The sequence below is a fragment of the Rhinatrema bivittatum genome, unplaced genomic scaffold (assembly GCF_901001135.1).
Source record: "Rhinatrema bivittatum unplaced genomic scaffold, aRhiBiv1.1, whole genome shotgun sequence".
NCBI classification, from domain to species: domain Eukaryota; kingdom Metazoa; phylum Chordata; class Amphibia; order Gymnophiona; family Rhinatrematidae; genus Rhinatrema; species Rhinatrema bivittatum.
Genome location: NW_021820946.1, coordinates 47,674 through 65,960, shown reverse-complemented (window position 1 = coordinate 65,960; position 18,287 = coordinate 47,674). Strand labels below are relative to the sequence as shown.

Sequence of the window (18,287 nt, the reverse complement as noted above, 5' to 3'; positions counted from 1 at the left end):
TTCATAACACCCCGTGCTTTGCAAGTTTATAACTTTCACTTGTCTATTCACCGCTGCAGGTCATTTTTAATCAGAAGTCCACTAGTCCTTAAAATCAAGAAAATGTTTACTTTTTGTGTTAATATTTTTCTTTTTCCTTTTTTTTGCTTGATGCTTTTAACTTTAACGTAAAAAGTGGTACTTCCCTTTGTCCTGGACACTGGTCTTTTCAAGAAAAGGGATGTACTATCGAAGTTGCCATGCTGCCAGTCAAAAAAAAAAAAAGCAATGAGGACAGATGTCTGTAGTTAGCTAGGATCTGAGGTTTTAGAGGCCACTTTTTTTTTTCGATAGTACTGGTTTAATAGAGGTGCAAAGACACACTAGTAAGCTGCCAGATGATATATTATTAACTATTATGTTAGCATCTCTCTCAAGACAGGTGTTAAAGAAAAGCTGGTAGAGATTAGAGGTCATTACCTATTTTACTTCAGTTGTCAAAACCACTGAAAACTGGTCCCGCTAGGGCTCTCGTAAGCTTTAGGTACATCAAAATTCATATCATTGTTGACCCTTTCTTGAGAATAACCTGCCAGTTTATCAGGAGGGATGGAAATCGTATTTGATGTCGTAGAACAACTACAAGGAAGGGGAGTAAAACAGTTTGAAACAGCTTGTGACGTCTACTTAAGACTCAAATGAATCCTGCCTGCAAAGTAGTTTTTTTAGCTTCATTAACAGCTAGCCTATAGCCCTCAAGCAGACATTCATAAATGTTCAGATCATGCAGCAATTGTGATTTATGGCAATGGCATTCCTTTCCACATAGTTCCTGTGTGACTTCCCTCACTCTCCAAGAGCACCATGGAGCTATGTGTGGGTGATGAAGTATTGTCCTCTTCAACAGGGCCAGAGCCTAACTAGATATCAACACAATCAAAGTCATCATAATTAAGAGAAAACAATTTATTAGGCAGCCAGCAGGATTGCAGCAGTTCTAATTCAATGTTTCTTCTTTTTATCTATAGACAATATATCAAATACTAAACCTGTGTATATGTAGTATTTTATCAATTTTTATTTTAACAATATCAAAAATAGTTTATAAAAAATATTTGTAATATGACATCATACACAATATACCGTATTTTTCGCTCCATAAGACGCACTTTTTTGTCCACAAAAGTGGGGGGAAAATGTTTGTGCATCTTATGGAGCGAATATAAAAAAAAAAAAAACTACAACCAATGTTTTTTTTTGTCCCCATTCCCCATCCCAACCTAACCCTTTAAATTTAACTACAACCCCCCCCCCCCCCCAAGACTTGCGAAAAGTACCTGGTGGTCCAGCGGGGGTCCGGAGCAATCTCCTGCACTCAGGCCGTCGGCTGCCAGTATTCAAAATGGCGCCGATAGCCTTTGCCCTTACTATGTTACTATATTATCATCCCCATAACGGACACCTTACACAAGACCATGGCCTACTGGAATAAATGCCTCTCATCCATCAACGAGCTGTTAAGCAGCCTCAACCTGGTTCTGAACACCAACAAAACAGAAATCCTGATAATAGCACCGGAAAAACATACCTCACAGACCTCAAGCAATTCTTCAGACACCTCAGGATACACCACCTCACCACAAGTCAGAGATCTGGGTGTGATATTAGATGACAGATTCAACCTCAATAAATTCGTCAACACCACCAAAGAATGCTTCTTTAAATTACAAGTCTCTACGCTACAGAGACTTCCGCACAGTACTCCAAGCCATCATTCTCCCGAAACTAGACTATTGCAATTCACTTCTGCTAGGACTTCCTGCCTGCTCTACAAAACCCCTCCAGATGGTGCTGAATGCCACAGCAAGAATTCTCACCAACACCAAAAAAAGAGACCACATCACCCCGATCCTCCAGCACCTTCACTGGCTCCCCATTAAATACAGGATACAGTTCAAAAGCAGCATGATGATGCATAAGGCCCTTCATAACATATCCCCACTCAACTTAACCTTCAAGCTGCAACTACATACTTCGGACAAGCCGACTAGAAGTGCATACCAAAACAGAATGATTACTCAGCCCGCAAAATCCTCACTGAGAAGACGCGCTATATCAACCGCGGGCCCGTCCCTCTGGAATTCCTTACCACCAGACCTCCGCCTGGAGCCGTGCCATACCACTTTTAAGGCGAAATTAAAGACTTGGCTCTTCCTGCAAGCATTCCCAGAGAGCTAAGAACAAACTGATATAACAACCCATAACAATCCTGGTCCTTTGGTTCTAATGTATTATTCTCTACACTATTTAGCTAAGATTTATATTGCCTTACTTATATGTTTAAAGTTGTAACTAGTTAGTTTCGCTTATGCTTATTAGATCAAGTTTCTGATTTGTTCCATGTAAACTGCTACACGGCAGTAGTTATTACCGTTTAACTGTGAACCGGAGTGATATGTATTGTATACAGGAACTCCCGGTATATAAAATCCATAAATAAATAAATAAATAAATAAATAAATGTTACAGGGACTACCGGTGCCATTGGTCAGCCCCTGTCACATGGTAGGGGCAATGGACGGCCAGTGCCATCTTGTGCTCCTACCATGTGACAGGGGCCGACCAATGGCACCGGTAGTCCCTGTAACATAGTAAGGGCAAAGGCTATCGACGCCATTATGAATACTGGCAGCCGACGGCCCGAGTGCAGGAGATTGCTCCGGACTCCCACTGGACCACCAGGGACTTTTGGCAAATCTTGGGAGGAGGGGGGGAGGGGTTTGTAGTTAATTAAATTTAAAGGGTTGGGATGGGGACAAAAAACATTTTATGACCTACCCTAATTTGCTCCATAAGATGCCCGGGAACAGTGCCAGTTTAGCACACCAATTTTTTTTTTTTTTTAAATTTTCCCGCTGAATCCTATGTGCATCTTTTGAAGCGAAAAATATGTTATAATTCCTATAAATCATCTGCTCTCCACAGGGGGCTCCACAGGTGTTATAGTGCAAAATGGATTCAGTTGAATTCTACTTTATAGAAAAAGTCCTGTCTGATAAATGAGAGAAGCCATTTTAAAGGGGTATCAGTTACACTTAACTTGATTAAGCAGATTAAAAGGGAATGGTTGACAGGGTCGAAAGCTGCACACATGTCCAATAGGACTATGAGAAGAGTTGTGCTTTTATCCATACCCAGACTAATTTCATTAAGTACTGAGATCATAACTGTTCAGTGCTAAAGCCTTTATGAAATCCTGATTGTCTTGGGTGGAGAACAAATGTATTCTCTAAGAAAAGAGACAAATGGAGAATGCTAGGAAAGGCCCCTTGTTCCAGGCTAGAATAATGTTATCTAAATATGGCAGGAAATCAAGAACTGGGTTTTTAAGTAGAAATGGAGGAAAAGGATCCAATGACGAAGCAGAAGTCTTCATTTACTTCAGGATGTTAGATAATGCTGCTGCTGAGAGCCTCTATCCATGCCTTTCGGTCAGATGAAACTTCATGGAACTCCTGCTTGGATGGGAACTCAGGCAATCCCCAGGCTAGAGGCCTACCCAGACTGCAGGTCCCATGAGTCGCCAACAAAGGCACAAAAAGTAGACTAAATGAAGGAGAGGACAACACCAACAAGCTGCGGGAATAGCATTATTTATTAGGGAAAAAATAAGCCTCTGCCAGTCTGCACTGGGTACTAGATCCACCATGTGGCTGACCTGGGAGGCAGGGAGGTGACAACAGCTGCATGTACTCAGAGGAGAGTGCGGTAAGTTCCAGAATCTCTGAAATCAAAGCTCCGAGCTGGGCTCCATCAGATGATGCCATCCTGTTTGTGAAACTTACCACCATCATATACTCTGACTAGTGATCCAGATTTACAGTCACTTTTTTGTATACTGTAGACTAAGGATGTGCGTTACTAGAAGCTGCAACAAAGAGCCACAAACCCATCAATTGCACTTGTATCATTTCTGTACGACATGACTGCATGCTCAATACAATTACCACCATAATATACAACTTACAATTTAGGGCCTTGCCACGTCCAGGTCACAGTATCCTAAATAAAATTGATATTTGGCATGTAAGTGTAAAGAAATACAGTTTATCTCATCAGGTTCATTGTAAAGCCCTGTTGGCTAATTATTGTTCTATGGAAACCGATGTGATGATTTCTTAACGAATGTCTGTATACAAAAACTTTCAGATAAATAAATAAATATGTCTGTGGACAGAATACTGAGCTGTGAAACTTAACTAGATTTGAACTTCATGTATTCTCATTCTGTAATCATGGAGAAATCAATTATTTGTACAAGTAGCATGTTTAGCACAGTTTTTTTGATACAAACCTTAGGTCTGAGACACTGTAGTTTGTGATTAATCTTCAACAGAGATGAGCAAAAATCAACAGCACTCAATGAATATTATAATTATATGATGTAAAATATTTGTTTAATCAAAGAGCCTGGAACCTAGTTTGCTTTAGTAATGCCGTGCAATTTTCACTGCATTCCAATTCCTAAAATCACATGTATTAAAATACAGTTCGAGATAGTGCATTAAGACTTTTATGATTCAAAACATTATTCCTTTTAATCTCTTTTATCAAACTTTATAGATGCCCACCCCTAGATGGCATATCCAGGTGAATCAAGTACCCCTTGTTGGACTCAAGAGCTGGAGGGGACATCTCCAAGTCTCACTTTCCGAGCTGCTCAATAACCACTAGGGATTGCCACAGTACTGGTAGTCATCTTCCCTTCCCCAGACACAAGCACGTCTCTGCTAGTTTTCTACAATCCTGTTGGGCCCTTCATATAGGAGACTAAAACACCAACTTCCTATGCTTCACCCTCTATGGCCAGCACCATCCTAAAATTACTTTATTAAGATTTATCAAGATATCCAAACAGTCAAGAATTTTATGACAAATCATATAACTTTTTACATCTTTCAATAAAGCAAGTTTCTTACCATAAATTGTGCTCTCCGTAAACAGCAGGATGAATTGACCAGGGCATGGTGTCAAAATCTGATAGCACCGAACAGACTCCTCTCTCTTAGCTCAGAGCTTTTCCTCTACCGAATATGTTCAGGAGTTTGGTGCATGGGCACTGCCTCATAAGCCCCTCAGCTGATTTTAGAGTAAAGTTTAGCTAAACAGCAACTCTCCAGGGAGGCAGATTAGAATTTAGTAGCAATATGAAGAGTCAAAAAATGTGTTTTGGTTCATTTATTGAAGTAAACTGCAACAGTGATTCATTTGGTTCATTTCAAATGAAAAAAATGTGTTCATTTTATTTGTTCATCATTCTAGTCAACGGAGCTATTTTAGAGTCCCAAATTACTACTTTTATAATCATTTCTAATGAAACTGGTCGGTAGACATTATCAGAAGGATGAAGGAATACCAATGCAAGACTGTCAATGTGGCACCAAAAATGTCACGAAGAACCCAAAGACCCACAATGTAGGAGAACAGAACTAAGAGTGGCAAGATCTTTTCAAGGCACCTTCAGAAGAGCAAAGCGTCAGCGAGAGTGGCCAGAACACCAAGGCTCCAAAAGAGGGGTGAATAGCACCAACAGTGGCATGTACGAGAGGGGCAAAGCAGGACAAAGTACGGCATAATGAGGTATGTAACGATGGAGGGGAAAAAAGCACCAAGAGGCAGAAAATCTCCCAAGGCATTGAAGAGGGTCAAAGAATGGCAGCAAGAACCCAACACATCATGAAAGTCACAAAGCAGCCACCTAGAATAGCAAGAACAGGGGCAAAGGCCACAAACCAAATTAGTGGAAAGTTCTAGACATGGAGAAGGCAAAGGAAATCCCTAGAGGTGATCTGTCATTTCCATATGGCATCATCAGGTGATGAGTTGGCTGGTCATATTTGGACTGTCTTCACTGGAGGCCAAGATGCTACTGACTAGAGTCACCAAATGCTCTTTAGCCACTAACTGTAATAGCCTGAGATTCAGGAAAACCAGGGCAGAATCATTCTTCTAAATCAGTTTTAACCAGTGCTTGTAAATACTGTCTCAGAAGCAATAATCATGGAGGAACATGGCCCCAGTTCTAGGTGTTGCACTTCTGCGTCCCTTGCCTTTTGCTGTGGTGTAATCCATTGAAGGCTAAATACAGGATAAGACCAATAATTGTAAGAACAGTAAGAGAACAGAGTTTGAGTAAAATATCCGAGAGGGCACAAACTCATTAAAGATAATTGGGTGGGTAAGGCCTGTGTAAAGCATTGGATGGCCAGAGCCAGACCAAGAATCAAACTACTGTAGGTGAAGGAGATTTGGAGCTGTGACAGCAACTGTAGTACTGGAGATGAAAAACAAATGGTAGGAGCAGAGCACATCAGCAGGAAGAGTGGCTAAAAAGCCCTCCACAGTGTACCGTGAGGACTGAGGCAGGAGAGAGAATGGCATCAAAAGCCCATACTATAAAGAAAGGGCAAAGCAGTCTCTGACACACACACACACAGTGTAAGTGGGCACCCCCACACACACAGTGAGTGGGCACCCCGACTGACTCATCATCCACACACACACAGTGAGTGGGCACCCCGACTGACTCATCATCCACACACACACAGTGAGTGGGCACCCCGACTGACTCATCATCCACACACACACAGTGAGTGGGCACCCCGACTGACTCATCATCCACACACATACAGTGAGTGGGCACCCCGACTGACTCATCATCCACACACACACAGTGAGTGGGCACTCCGACTGACTCATTATCCACACACACACAGTGAGTGGGCACTCCGACTGACTCATTATCCACACACCAAAAAACCGTGCGAAACAAACAAGGCAGCCAGCACCCTGGCAAAGTTCTTCAAACCATCACTGTCTGCTAACCTCACTGCGCTATATCAGACAGGGACAAAAAAAATCCCTGGCACTGCTTCCAGCTCCACTGCTCCCCAGTGCACACAGAAAGCAGCAGCACTGCCTCTCTGCTTCTGACAGTGAGAGAGAGAGCACTGCAGCAGAGGAGATCAGGAAAAGCCCTTCACCGGTGACAAAGCTTACTCTTCAAAAGCTTTTTCCCAACTCTGAGAGCTTCGGCACAGAGATACTTCTCTGCCAACTGCTCTCCATCACTACTATCTTTCTTTCAATCTCAAGTCATCAGCTCCAGTCTGGTTTTTGCGTGCTACAAAAAAGTGGCCCTTGCAAAGTATCCAATGACCCATGTATGGTTAAAACCAAAGGCCTTTAACTTAGTCCTTATCCTCCTCGACCTACCTGCTGCTTCTGACATGATTGATCAGCACCTACTCTAATACTCTGTCCTGTCTCTGTTCTCTTCTTTCCTCTCCCATCACACTTTTAGTGTTTCCTCTAGAGGATTCGTCTGAGTCCTCTTCTCTCTGTATACTAATCCCCTTGCTATTCCAATTGCCTCTCATGGCTTTCAATAGCATCTTTATGCTGATAATTCCACACCAGAAGTTTATACGGAATCCAGCCCCAGATCCCAGTCTGCTTGTCCGATATCCCACTGCCACCTTAAACTCAACTTAGCCAAATTAGAGCTCTCTCTCCCCAAGCCCATTTCCCATCATCATTTTCCTCTCTGGATAACACTGCAAACTTCCCTCGGTCCTCAGCCTGTTACCTTGGAGTCCCACTCTATTCTCTACATATACCCAAACACAGCTAAAACATGTTTTTTCTCTATATCACCAAAATCGATCCCTTGCTTTCAGAACACTACCAGAACCCTTAGCCACACTCTTATCATCTCAGACTATTGCAACCTGCTCCTTACCAGTCTCCCAGTAAGCATTTCGCTACACTACAATCTATCCAAACTTCAGCTGCATGACTTCTTTGACAAAATTGCTACCCCCATATAACCCTTGTTCTGAAGTTACCACATTGGCTCCTTATCCGATCTCACATACAGATCAACCTCCTCTTACCTACAAGAGCCTTCACCCTGCAATTTGTCACTACCTCTCATCTCTACATTCCTCTTTGCACACTCCACTCATCAGGCAAGTTACTTATCTATGCCCTTCTCTACTACCAATTCCCGACTCTGTGCTGCCCTCCTGGCTGCACCATATACCATGGAACTGAGGAAAAAAAAAAAAGTGTATTTATTTTTTTTTATTCTAGCCACTGGTGGCTAACACATGACCCAATATATGCTGCAATGTGCTTCTGCCTGAAAAAAAAGCTTCATGTCCAGCAGTTCCCAGCACCCCTGCAGCTGTTTGGATTTCCCCGGTCGGAGGCTGGAGACTGTCACATCACTTTTTTCAAGCAGCTTGTATGAAGCGCATCACACCCCATATTTAGCTGCATGTTATTATTTGCATTACCTCTCACCAAGGTTAGCATTTTTTTTTTGGTATGAGGCCTCTGTCTTGATATACCTTTTGTCGTCTGCCATTTATCTAATCACCTACTTAACTTAGTAATCATTTCTGCTATGGTCATAGTGGCACATCAAAAGTTCCAGCTTAATTATGTCCTCTTGGTGTGACCCCCAGAAAGTAATGTTAATTCTGTTTGTAAATGCTCTGCTTCTCAAAATATAAAAAGGGAATGAGACGCTCACTAAGTAACGCCTGCAGGAAAACTCCCGCACATGCTCCGTTCAGAATCATCGGATGACATCACCCACACGTCATGGCTAATTCAGCCCTGCTGGTCAATGGAGAAATCAGGTTACATTTTTTTCTAATTTATTATATTTTGATAAAATGTTTGCAAAGTACGCCCACTGCAAATTGTGGGTCAGTGACAAACTGGAATCTTGATGTATACTTGTGCATTTTAAAGCTTTCTATATGTTGAAATTTTGAAAGATAACAGAAGCACACTGTCAATGGTTCAGTGTGCTGAGGCAGTCAAAAAAGCAAACAGAATGTTGGGAATTATTAGAAAGGGAATGGTGAATAAAATGGAAAATGTCATAATGCCTCTGTATCGCTCCATGGTGAGACTGCACCTTGGATACTGTGTACAATTCTGGTCGCCGCATCTCAAAAAAGATATAGTTGTGATGAAGAAGGTACAGAGAAGGGCTACCAAAATGATAAGGGGAATGGAACAGCTCCCCTATGAGGAAAGACTAAAGAGGTTAGGACTTTTCAGCTTGGAGAAAAGGCGGCTGAGGGGGAATATGATAGAGGTGTTTAAAATCATGAGAGGTCTAGAACAGGTAGATGTGAATCGGTTATTTACTCTTTCGGATAGTAGAAAGACTAGGGGGCACTCCATGAAGTTAGCATGGGGCACATTTAAAACTAATCTGAGAAAGTTCTTTTTTACTCAATGCACAATTAAACTCTGGAATTTGGTGCCAGAGGATGTTGTTAGTGCAGTTAGTATAGCTGTGTTTAAAAAAGGATTGGATAGGTTCTTGGAGAAGTCCATTATCTGCTATTAATTAAGTTGACTTAGAAAATAGCCACTGCTATTACTAGCAACGGTAACATGGAATAGACTTAGTTTTTGGGTACTTGCCAGGTTCTTATGGCCTGGATTGGCCACTGTTGGAAACAGGATGCTGGGCTTGATGGACCCTTGGTCTGACCCAGTATGACATGTTCTTATGTTATTGAGTCTTTCGAGCTTGTCACCATGTTTATTATAATTGAGCAGGTATGCTGTAAGATTCTATACCATTAATTTTCAAAATTAAGTTACTGGTGTGTTTATGGAGTTCTGTTTTGATTTGCTTTTTTGTTTTGCAATTTTGCTTTCTGAATAACTCCTGATGAAAGCATTTACTGTGCCAAAATATGGACCATGTTGGATCATGATGATTGGCCAACTCTCTAAAAATTTGATAGTTTAAATATCACTATGGAGCAGATGTATTTTTTGCACAAGTTTATTGGATATTTATTCTGACACTTTATAGTAGATTAATATATTAATCAATTTTACTTAGGGAATAGCCACTGCTATTAATTGCATCAATAGCATGGGTTCTTCTTAGTGTTTGGGTAATTGCCAGGTTCTTGTGGCCTGGTTTGGCCTCTGTTGGAAACAGGATGCTGGGCTTGATGGACCCTTGGTCTGACCCAGCACGGCAATTTCTTATGTTCTGAAGTTTTTTAATTTTGTATTTAATATGGAGTCTGGTAAATGATTTGAATCCTATGTGCTAATATACTGATTTGAAGCCCATCATGGGCAGGCAACAATGGATTAAAAACAGCACCTAATTATTCTGATATCGTTCTCCATTTTGAAATACTGCCAAAAATATTGAGTGTATTTTGTATTTTTTGAACCTCATTATCTACCTTATAAATGGCCTGTGACCGACGGCCCGCAAATGCGCAGTAGAGCGCAGCTCTACTGCGCATGTGCGGGCAAGGATGTCGATCAGAAAAAAAAAATGGCGGTGGGGCCGCAGGAGCGGGAGGAGAAGCAGCGGCGCCGCGCGCGCGCGGTGCCGCTGCTTCTCCTCCCCAGATCTGCCGGCAGATCTCGGGGGGGGGGGGTGTCACTCCCGCGCCCCCCCCCACCGAGATCTGCCGGCAGATCTCGGGGGGGGGGGGGGGTCACTCCCGCGCCCCCCCCACCGAGATCTGCCGGCAGGAGCGGGAGGAGAAGTAGCGGCACCGCGCGCGCGCGGTGCCGCTACTTCTCCTCCCCAGATCTGCCGGCAGATCTCGGGGGGGTCACTCCCGCGCGCGCGGCAGTGACCCCCCCGAGATCTGCCGGCAGATCTGGGGAGGAGTTAATGGAGCCGGGTGAGGGTTGCGGGAAGTCGCGCTTACGGCGCCGGGAGGAAATGGAGGTGGGTGAAGGGAGGGAGAGGGGGACTGAGTGAGTGGGAGGGAGAGGGGGACTGAGTGAGTGGGAGGGGGGGAGAGGGGGGGACTGAGTGGGAGGGAGTGAGGGAGAGGGGGGACTGAGTGAGAGGAGAGGGAGGGTGGAGAGGAGTGGGTGGGGGAGGGGGGTGGTGAAGAGTGAGGGGAGAGAGAATGAGGGGGAGGTGAGAGACAGAGGGATGTAGCCCGTTTTAACGGGCTTTTACGGCTTGTCTTTGTATATTGTAATATCGAGAGGTGTTGCTCTTTGTTTCACTAGTAACGTCTATTTCTTTCACCAGTTTAACAACGGACAGGACGTTAAACTGCTTGAACTTAAAACAGACCTGATTAATGCTAGGTCACTGCATTCACAAGCTGTAAATTTTTCACCTGATTTAAGACCCAAGACTAGCTACCCTGTATGCTGCTGAAACCTGTGTTATTTTTTTCTCCTTGCAGTCAGTGATGTCACTGAAAAGGTTGAGGCTCTCTATCTCCATCTGCTGGCAGGACAGCGTAAAGCCATGCACCTAGCTTGGTCTAGTAGGATGAGTTCATAATGGTTTGTAATTTTATTTATTTTTTTACTGTATTATTGCAACTTTTCAGGTAGCAGATACCTGAGCCAAAGGGTATTGAATACTTTATAAGGCTCAACAGAAGCATCTTTTGTGGTGGGATAAGGGGGGGGACTGTCCTTATGCAAGCAAGAGCTCCTTATCAGTAGATCTGCGTGACAGCATTTAGGTGCAGTGAAGAGGTGCTATGATGGCGTGCCCTGTAGACAGCATGATGCAGCACAGCAGGGAATGGGAGCAACTGCACCCATAGCTTGAATAATCATGCTGGGACTAGGGAACCTGCCTAATGTGGTATATGGCAGGCCATCCAGCTAACCTATGGCAGGGCAATTGGGTTCAAAGGCTCAGGATACCTGTTACATAATCATATTGCTACAAAGACATTGTAGCTTTTTATTTTTTATTCCATAAATCTCTTGTCTGGTTTATTACATCAGCGGGAGCAGGACCAATAGAAATGTATTAGGCACCCTAGGCTAACTTTCAATCTTGTGCCCACCCCCCTTACACATCTGCTTCTCAGGGGCAGCTCTCACACAGCATCCCCTCTCTTGTCCCACTCAGCATCCACATCTCACTCTCCTCATCGTCTGTCCAAGGTCACCCCCCCTTTACAGTGTCCAGTCTACTATCGGGCTCCCTCACATCCTCCAATTTTTCCAGTCCCTGCTCAGCACAACAGTATTACCCCATCTTTTTGCAGTGTCCAGCTTCTCTCTCCATCCCTTATCTGCCCCAAATCATCTCTCTCCAACCCACCCTAAGCTGCCTAGTACTCCCTCTTCTCCATCTGCCCATCATCTCAAACTCCCTTGCCCCTTCAGTTTCCTCTCTCTCTCTCTCCACCCGCTAGATCTACCCACCATTCATTCCCTTCTCTTTTGAGGGACCGTGCCTTAAATACTGGGTAGATGGCACCTGGAGGTTTCGGGGGGTTGCTTCCTTTCCCCAAATTTTGGCTACCTAGGCAACCACCTAGTTCATCTAACAGAAGAACTGGCCAAAGGAATGGGGGCCGGGAGAGGAAAGGGGTGGAAACTGCCCATGCAATAAGATGCATAGAACAGGCAGAATAATCAGCTGCACATAAACGCAGCAGCCTCAAATGCACAAAGGCCTAAGATTCGATTGCAATAATTAAGAATTTAATTAACCAATCCAAAAAAGTAAAAAACAAAAAAAAAACCCCACACTTTTATAAAATTACTGGCCAAAGCAAGTTTACAGCTCTATAGTCTTAAGGCCTGGAAAAAAAAAAACTGGATAATTTTCAAACTGTAGATACCCTGTTATCAGGCCAGCACAGGAACTATCCAAAAATGTTGATGTATATGAGTTTACAAAGTCCACACGGGTCCTGTGTCTTCCAAACCTGAAAAATATTCTCAAATGTTCCTATACAACAGCATCTCATGTTGATCCAAGCAAAGGTATTGCAACCAGAAACATCCAGCTAAAGTAAGCAGCGCTGCACGGCAGCACTCGAGAAAATGTGATTGCATTCTTTAATGTTACTCAAAAAAGGTAAACGTACATACCACTTTATTTGGGTACCTGAGAAGAACTGGCTGTACAGGAACTCCGGGACTGAAGGCACCTGTAAATACAAACATAATGCACAAAGAGCTGCATTAAAACATTAAAGACCTAAAACTAAATGAGCAAAAGCAAACATGGTCAGGATTTATGTCTCTAACTTATCTGAGTCTGAGAACTGCACGCGACTGATTGTACTGTAATATTAATATGGAAAACCTCAGGGCTCTAACCATCAGATAATTGATAAATTTCCCTCAGCTTTCCTACACCAACATCCATCACGACTATCCTATCGTACAACAATGTCTTACTCTTTTTCTCCCTCGTTTATCTGATTATTGCTATTGTTTCTTTAAAAATTCTAATGAAAAATGTCACATGATTAAATATTTAAACAATGTCACTGCAATAAACATTTATATTGCTATATTCTCTTTTACTGAATGCTCCACATCAAGCTAAATGTAATAAGTCAATTGTTTAAACATTACACAATAAAATGCGGAATGAGAATATGGGAGTGGCAGAAGGAACACTTCCCAAACATCTTTTTCCTCCATAGAGACTACAAAAAAAAAAAAAAAATTACCACCATAAACTCAATTATGAAAAGAAAGTTGTCTCCATTTACTGTGTTTTAATTACAGCATTTGCAATTTCCTAAAAGAAAGAACAGAAATCTACACAAAATTTCATTCACAAATACTCTGATTAAAATGCAATATATGCAAGCGATTCATGTTAATTGTGAAGTACTAAAAGCACACAGATTGCTTTTAAATGCTCATTCCATAATACCCCAACCTGGAACTGTTAAAGCAGATAAGTAGAGCTGTGTAGGGAAAAATGTTTGTTTTGTTTATTTTTGTCTTTAATGTTCATGTTTCTACAATATTCTGAGTTTTCTGGAGGAGAGAATTGTGTGTGTTATTTGCAAACAGCTTGCACAAAATGCTGGCAGCCAGACCCCACTCTGCCAATTAAATTCAGACCCCCAAACTTTTTTTTTTAATTTATTTATTTTTATTAGTCACCCTGAACTTATCCTCCCACCACCTTGCCCAGTCCCTGGAGTCCAAATGAGGCAGAAATGATCTCCAGATGGCAGATACTCCTACCCCACTGCTGCTGCACTCCAAAATGTCACCAGCAGAGCGGGTAAGAGAATGGAAAGCTAGAGATGGGGAGGGGGGCTTTTCTAGCTTAGTCGGTAGGAGGACATGGCAGGCTCCCAGCTATTAATGCATGCTTACCTATCATTAAAATCATCCATTGTTCCTGAAGACTGGAGGGTGGCCAATGTAACCCCAATATTTAAAAAAGGCTCAAGGGGGGATCCGGGAAACTACAGAACGGTTAGCCTGACTTCAGTGCCAGGAAAAATAGTGGAAAGTGTTCTAAACATCAAAATCACAGAACATATAGAAAGACATGGTTTAATGGAACAAAGTCAGCATGGCTTTACCCAAGGCAAGTCTTGCCTAACAAATCTGCTTCTTTTTTTTTTTTTTTTATTGAAGGTGTTAAGAAACATGTGGATTTTATCTTTCTTTGCAATTATGTAAAATCTCAATAGACACTTTGCTCAGAAATACAGAAACATGACTCCTCTTGACATCTCATGCTCATAAAAAGAAAAATTCACAAAATTAGACCACAATCTTTTTAAAGGGGGGGAGGATAAGCAATTCTGGGAGTCTCAAAATACATTATATTTAACCAAGAGAAATCAGCATAGCAGGCTTCCACTTTACCTTCTCAACAAATTACTACCTGGATCAATTCACATGGTTTTCTCTAGGAGAGGAGGTTATCAAGACTTTCGCGAGTCTAGAAACACCCTTAGTTGTTCCGGGGCATAAAATATATAGGTATCCTTATTATAAGTAACCACGCATTTGCACGGATATCTAAGCAGAAACTTTGCCCCAATTATAGTAGCTTCCTGTCTCATTGATAGGAAGGCTTTCCTCCTTTCATATGTTTGACAAATCTGGAAAAATTTGGACACATTGTCCCATAAAACCTTCCTCCTTATGTTCAAAATAGTATCTCATAATCAAACTTACATCTGATTCAATAACTAAGGAAATAAGTAATGTCACTCTTTCACATAAAATCAATAAAGATAAAATAAAAAAATAGAAACATGGATAAACATACTGACAAACTGTCCAACGTTGCTCTGATTGTCTGGTCCATAACTTATGTTTTAAAATGGAACAAAAGTGAAAATAATAAATGCTGTTTTATTTTGTATTTAACAGCAAGCATATTCAAACTTAGGGAACCTCTCCATAAGCTATATTGCCCTTATATTTGACATCTCATTGCCCCTAAATAGCAATTGTTACAGAATATTTAAACACAGATTCCAGTACAGATCCCTGGAGCATTGTGTGGCAGCCTGTGTGTGTATACGTGGCAGCCTTTGTGTGTGTGTGAGTTTGGGGAAAAACTGTGTGCACGCGCACCTGAAAGACTGTTTTGCAGAAGGAAAATTAGCAAAAAACTACTTGGCATAGCTCTGGTTGTCTCAGTTACAACTGATGTAAGTTTTCAAAACCAAACAAAAAAGTTAGAGAAAGAAATATTCTTTTAAGGTATTAAATTAAGAGCCTGCATTTCCGTGCGAGGGTTTGGGCAGACTTTGCAGAAAGAGCATATCATCTTTGCACAGTGCACACCCTGGTGGCAACACACAACAGTCTGACTGACAAGCATAGTACTAGTATTTAAGCACCAGATCCCTGGGGCACATCACTATCTTTCTCCATCTAGTGAAATGATCACTCAGTCCTGCTGTTTCCTATCCTTTAGCCAATTACCAATCCACAAAAGGCCATTGCTTCCTATCCCATGACTTCAAATTTCTGTGGCTTAAGGGCTGTTGTGGTGAGACAGTGTCCTTCAGGATAGTTAAGTCTTCTCACACTTCTCAGAACATACATAGTTTTTATTTTTTTACATTGTGATCTACACCTAGTAACATGAAAATGTGCATCACATCACTTAAACCCCATAGCTCTTTTTGTCAGTCATGGTGGGGAAAAAGGGAACCACTCAAACTGAAGAAAACATTTTGAGGGCAGCACCCTGTCTGACAGTGCAGAGAAAGTTAGGGAGGAGACAGATTAAGTTGAAAAACCAGCATTTCCTGAAGGAAGCTCACAACCAAATGATCTGAGCACCACAAAAAAAACTCATCCTACTTAGTCCGTGGAAGTAAAAATAGTAAGGGGACCTACTACTACTGCTGCTTAACATTTCTATAGCGCTACACAATGCATGCAGCGCTGTACAAACACACAAAAAGACAGTTCATGCTCAATAGAGTTTACAATCTAATCAGACAAACATACCCCAAGTCTCTTGTCATGTATGTCATAAAGCAAGACAATGATTAAAAAGAAAAGAAAGTTGGTTAACAAGGCTAAAAGCAGACAATCGGGCATAAGATTTAAAAGTGGGTCTTTAAATGGGATTTAAACATGGCAAGAGCACGACGCACCAGTTCAGGAAGACTATTCCAAGCAGACAGTATTCCAGGTGGAAAGCACAGAGTCGGGAATTGGCAGTAGAGAAGGGTACAAATAGGACTGACTTATCCAATGAGTGGCATGCACGAGGAGGGGACCTCATACAGTACATATTCAGCAGAGCACAAAAAACGTTTACTTCAGAGCTATGTACTTCTGTCTTTAACACCATTGAAAAACAGAACCGATTTTCCTGCTTATCCATAGAAAAACACTGAAGCAGAGCTCACTACAGTGGTCAGAAGCCTTGCCCCAGGTCGACATTAACTCATTCAGAAATCTATAAGTGATATATAAACCCAGAAGATACACACAAAAAAACTAAAATTTTATTCAAATCTGCGAACATTAAAAAAATAACAAAACTGAACAGTTCAATTATCAGCTGCCATTTTCATGTCTATTTTAATTCTGTGTCATTTACAAACAATAATTGCAAATAAAAAGGTCTCACCTAGTCTGAAAGTGATTAGACAGGAACGATTCGAACATGTGCCTTCTGGGAAAATCAGCACCTTAGAGAGTAAATACAAAGACATTGCATTATAAACTGTAATTGTTAAAAAAAACAAAAAACAACCCACTATAAATAATTATACTGAAAACAAAGCTCATCTTATCCAATCACTAAACCTGTATTTATGGGCAATGGTTCTCTCTACAGTACAAAGAATATTTGGTGGGCAGGAGATTGTTGTGGATGGTACTTCCACTTTTTTTTTTTTTTTGGACAAAATTAAAGACAACTAAGGGCAGTGTTTTCCAACCCTCTCCTGGAGGTACACCTATCCAGGCAGGTTTTAGAGAAACGGCCAATTTTGTTACAATAATTATGAAATTTTAAAACAATCTTGCTGAACAGTAGTTTTTATGATTTTTAAAATTCTTGCCATATTTTTGACAGCCATAAACAACGTAACATGTAACAGAGACTAACTTTTTAAAAAATACACCAAGAAACTCTGCCTGATCATGCCAGAACTTGTTCAGGCAAGCCCTAGCTTGGCTGCAAGATTCCAACTTGTTTCCATGATGACACAGCCTTGTATAAGCAGCAGCAATGAGTAGTCTCCTATGCAACATCTGTGTGATTGAGCGGATCGTATCACTAAAACTGTTGAGTTTAAATCCACAAGCTTTAATTTCATATACTTTATGAAATGTCACGCCAATGTTGTAATAGATCTTTGTATTACCCATCCTAATATCCCTTGTTGAAATATGTAAACTGTTGTGATGGCATTACCGAATGACGGTATATAAAACTCAAAAAATAAATACAAAAATAAATAATAGCAGTGACATGTTTTGTTACACATCTGTGGTAAGTTTACTCTGAAAGCACAGAAAAAGTTTGACTTCACTCATTAAGAAGGCATACGAGATACTTCGGGTGCAAAATTGGTGACCAGGACAGAGCATGGGCTCCTCATATATGTTGCGCATCTTGCGACAGTAGTGTGCGACCATCCATGCCATTTGCCATCCCAATAATATGGAGGGAACAGAAAGATCATATAACTGACTGTTACATCTGCATGATGAATGTGTCAGGATACTCAAAGAACAGGAAGTTTGAGTACCCTAACTTTGCATCGGCAATGAGACCAGTGCCTCATGATGACAGTCTTCCTGTTCCAAAACCGCCAGAAGTGTGGACACTTGATGACAAGGATGAGGAGGTAGGCGATGATGGCGAGCTGTCACAGATGGAAGCTGCGGCTGATCCTGACTTTGTGCCAACATCCAGCGATCCTCATTAAATCTCTCAGTCAGAGCTGAACAATCTGGTCAGAGATTTGGCTTTATCAAAGAGTCAGGCGGAGCTGCTTGGG

General features: G+C 41.7%; 1 protein-coding gene across 3 annotated transcripts in view; it reads right to left on the bottom strand.

Annotated features, from left to right (window-relative positions):
* The window catches only part of LOC115082320 (lysophosphatidylcholine acyltransferase 2-like), a 123,535-nt gene that overhangs the window by 61,251 nt on the left and 43,997 nt on the right, over positions 1-18,287 (bottom strand). For 2 of the 3 annotated variants that reach the window (XM_029586553.1, XM_029586552.1), the window contains exons 5-7: positions 16,907-16,967; positions 12,913-12,971; positions 4,007-4,041 (exon numbers count right to left, since the gene is read on the bottom strand). In XM_029586553.1, the coding sequence (XP_029442413.1) occupies positions 4,007-4,041; positions 12,913-12,971; positions 16,907-16,967 (155 nt within the window). The remainder of the gene's footprint in view (positions 1-4,006; positions 4,042-12,912; positions 12,972-16,906; positions 16,968-18,287) is intronic. The other variant, XM_029586554.1, reaches the window with a different exon arrangement.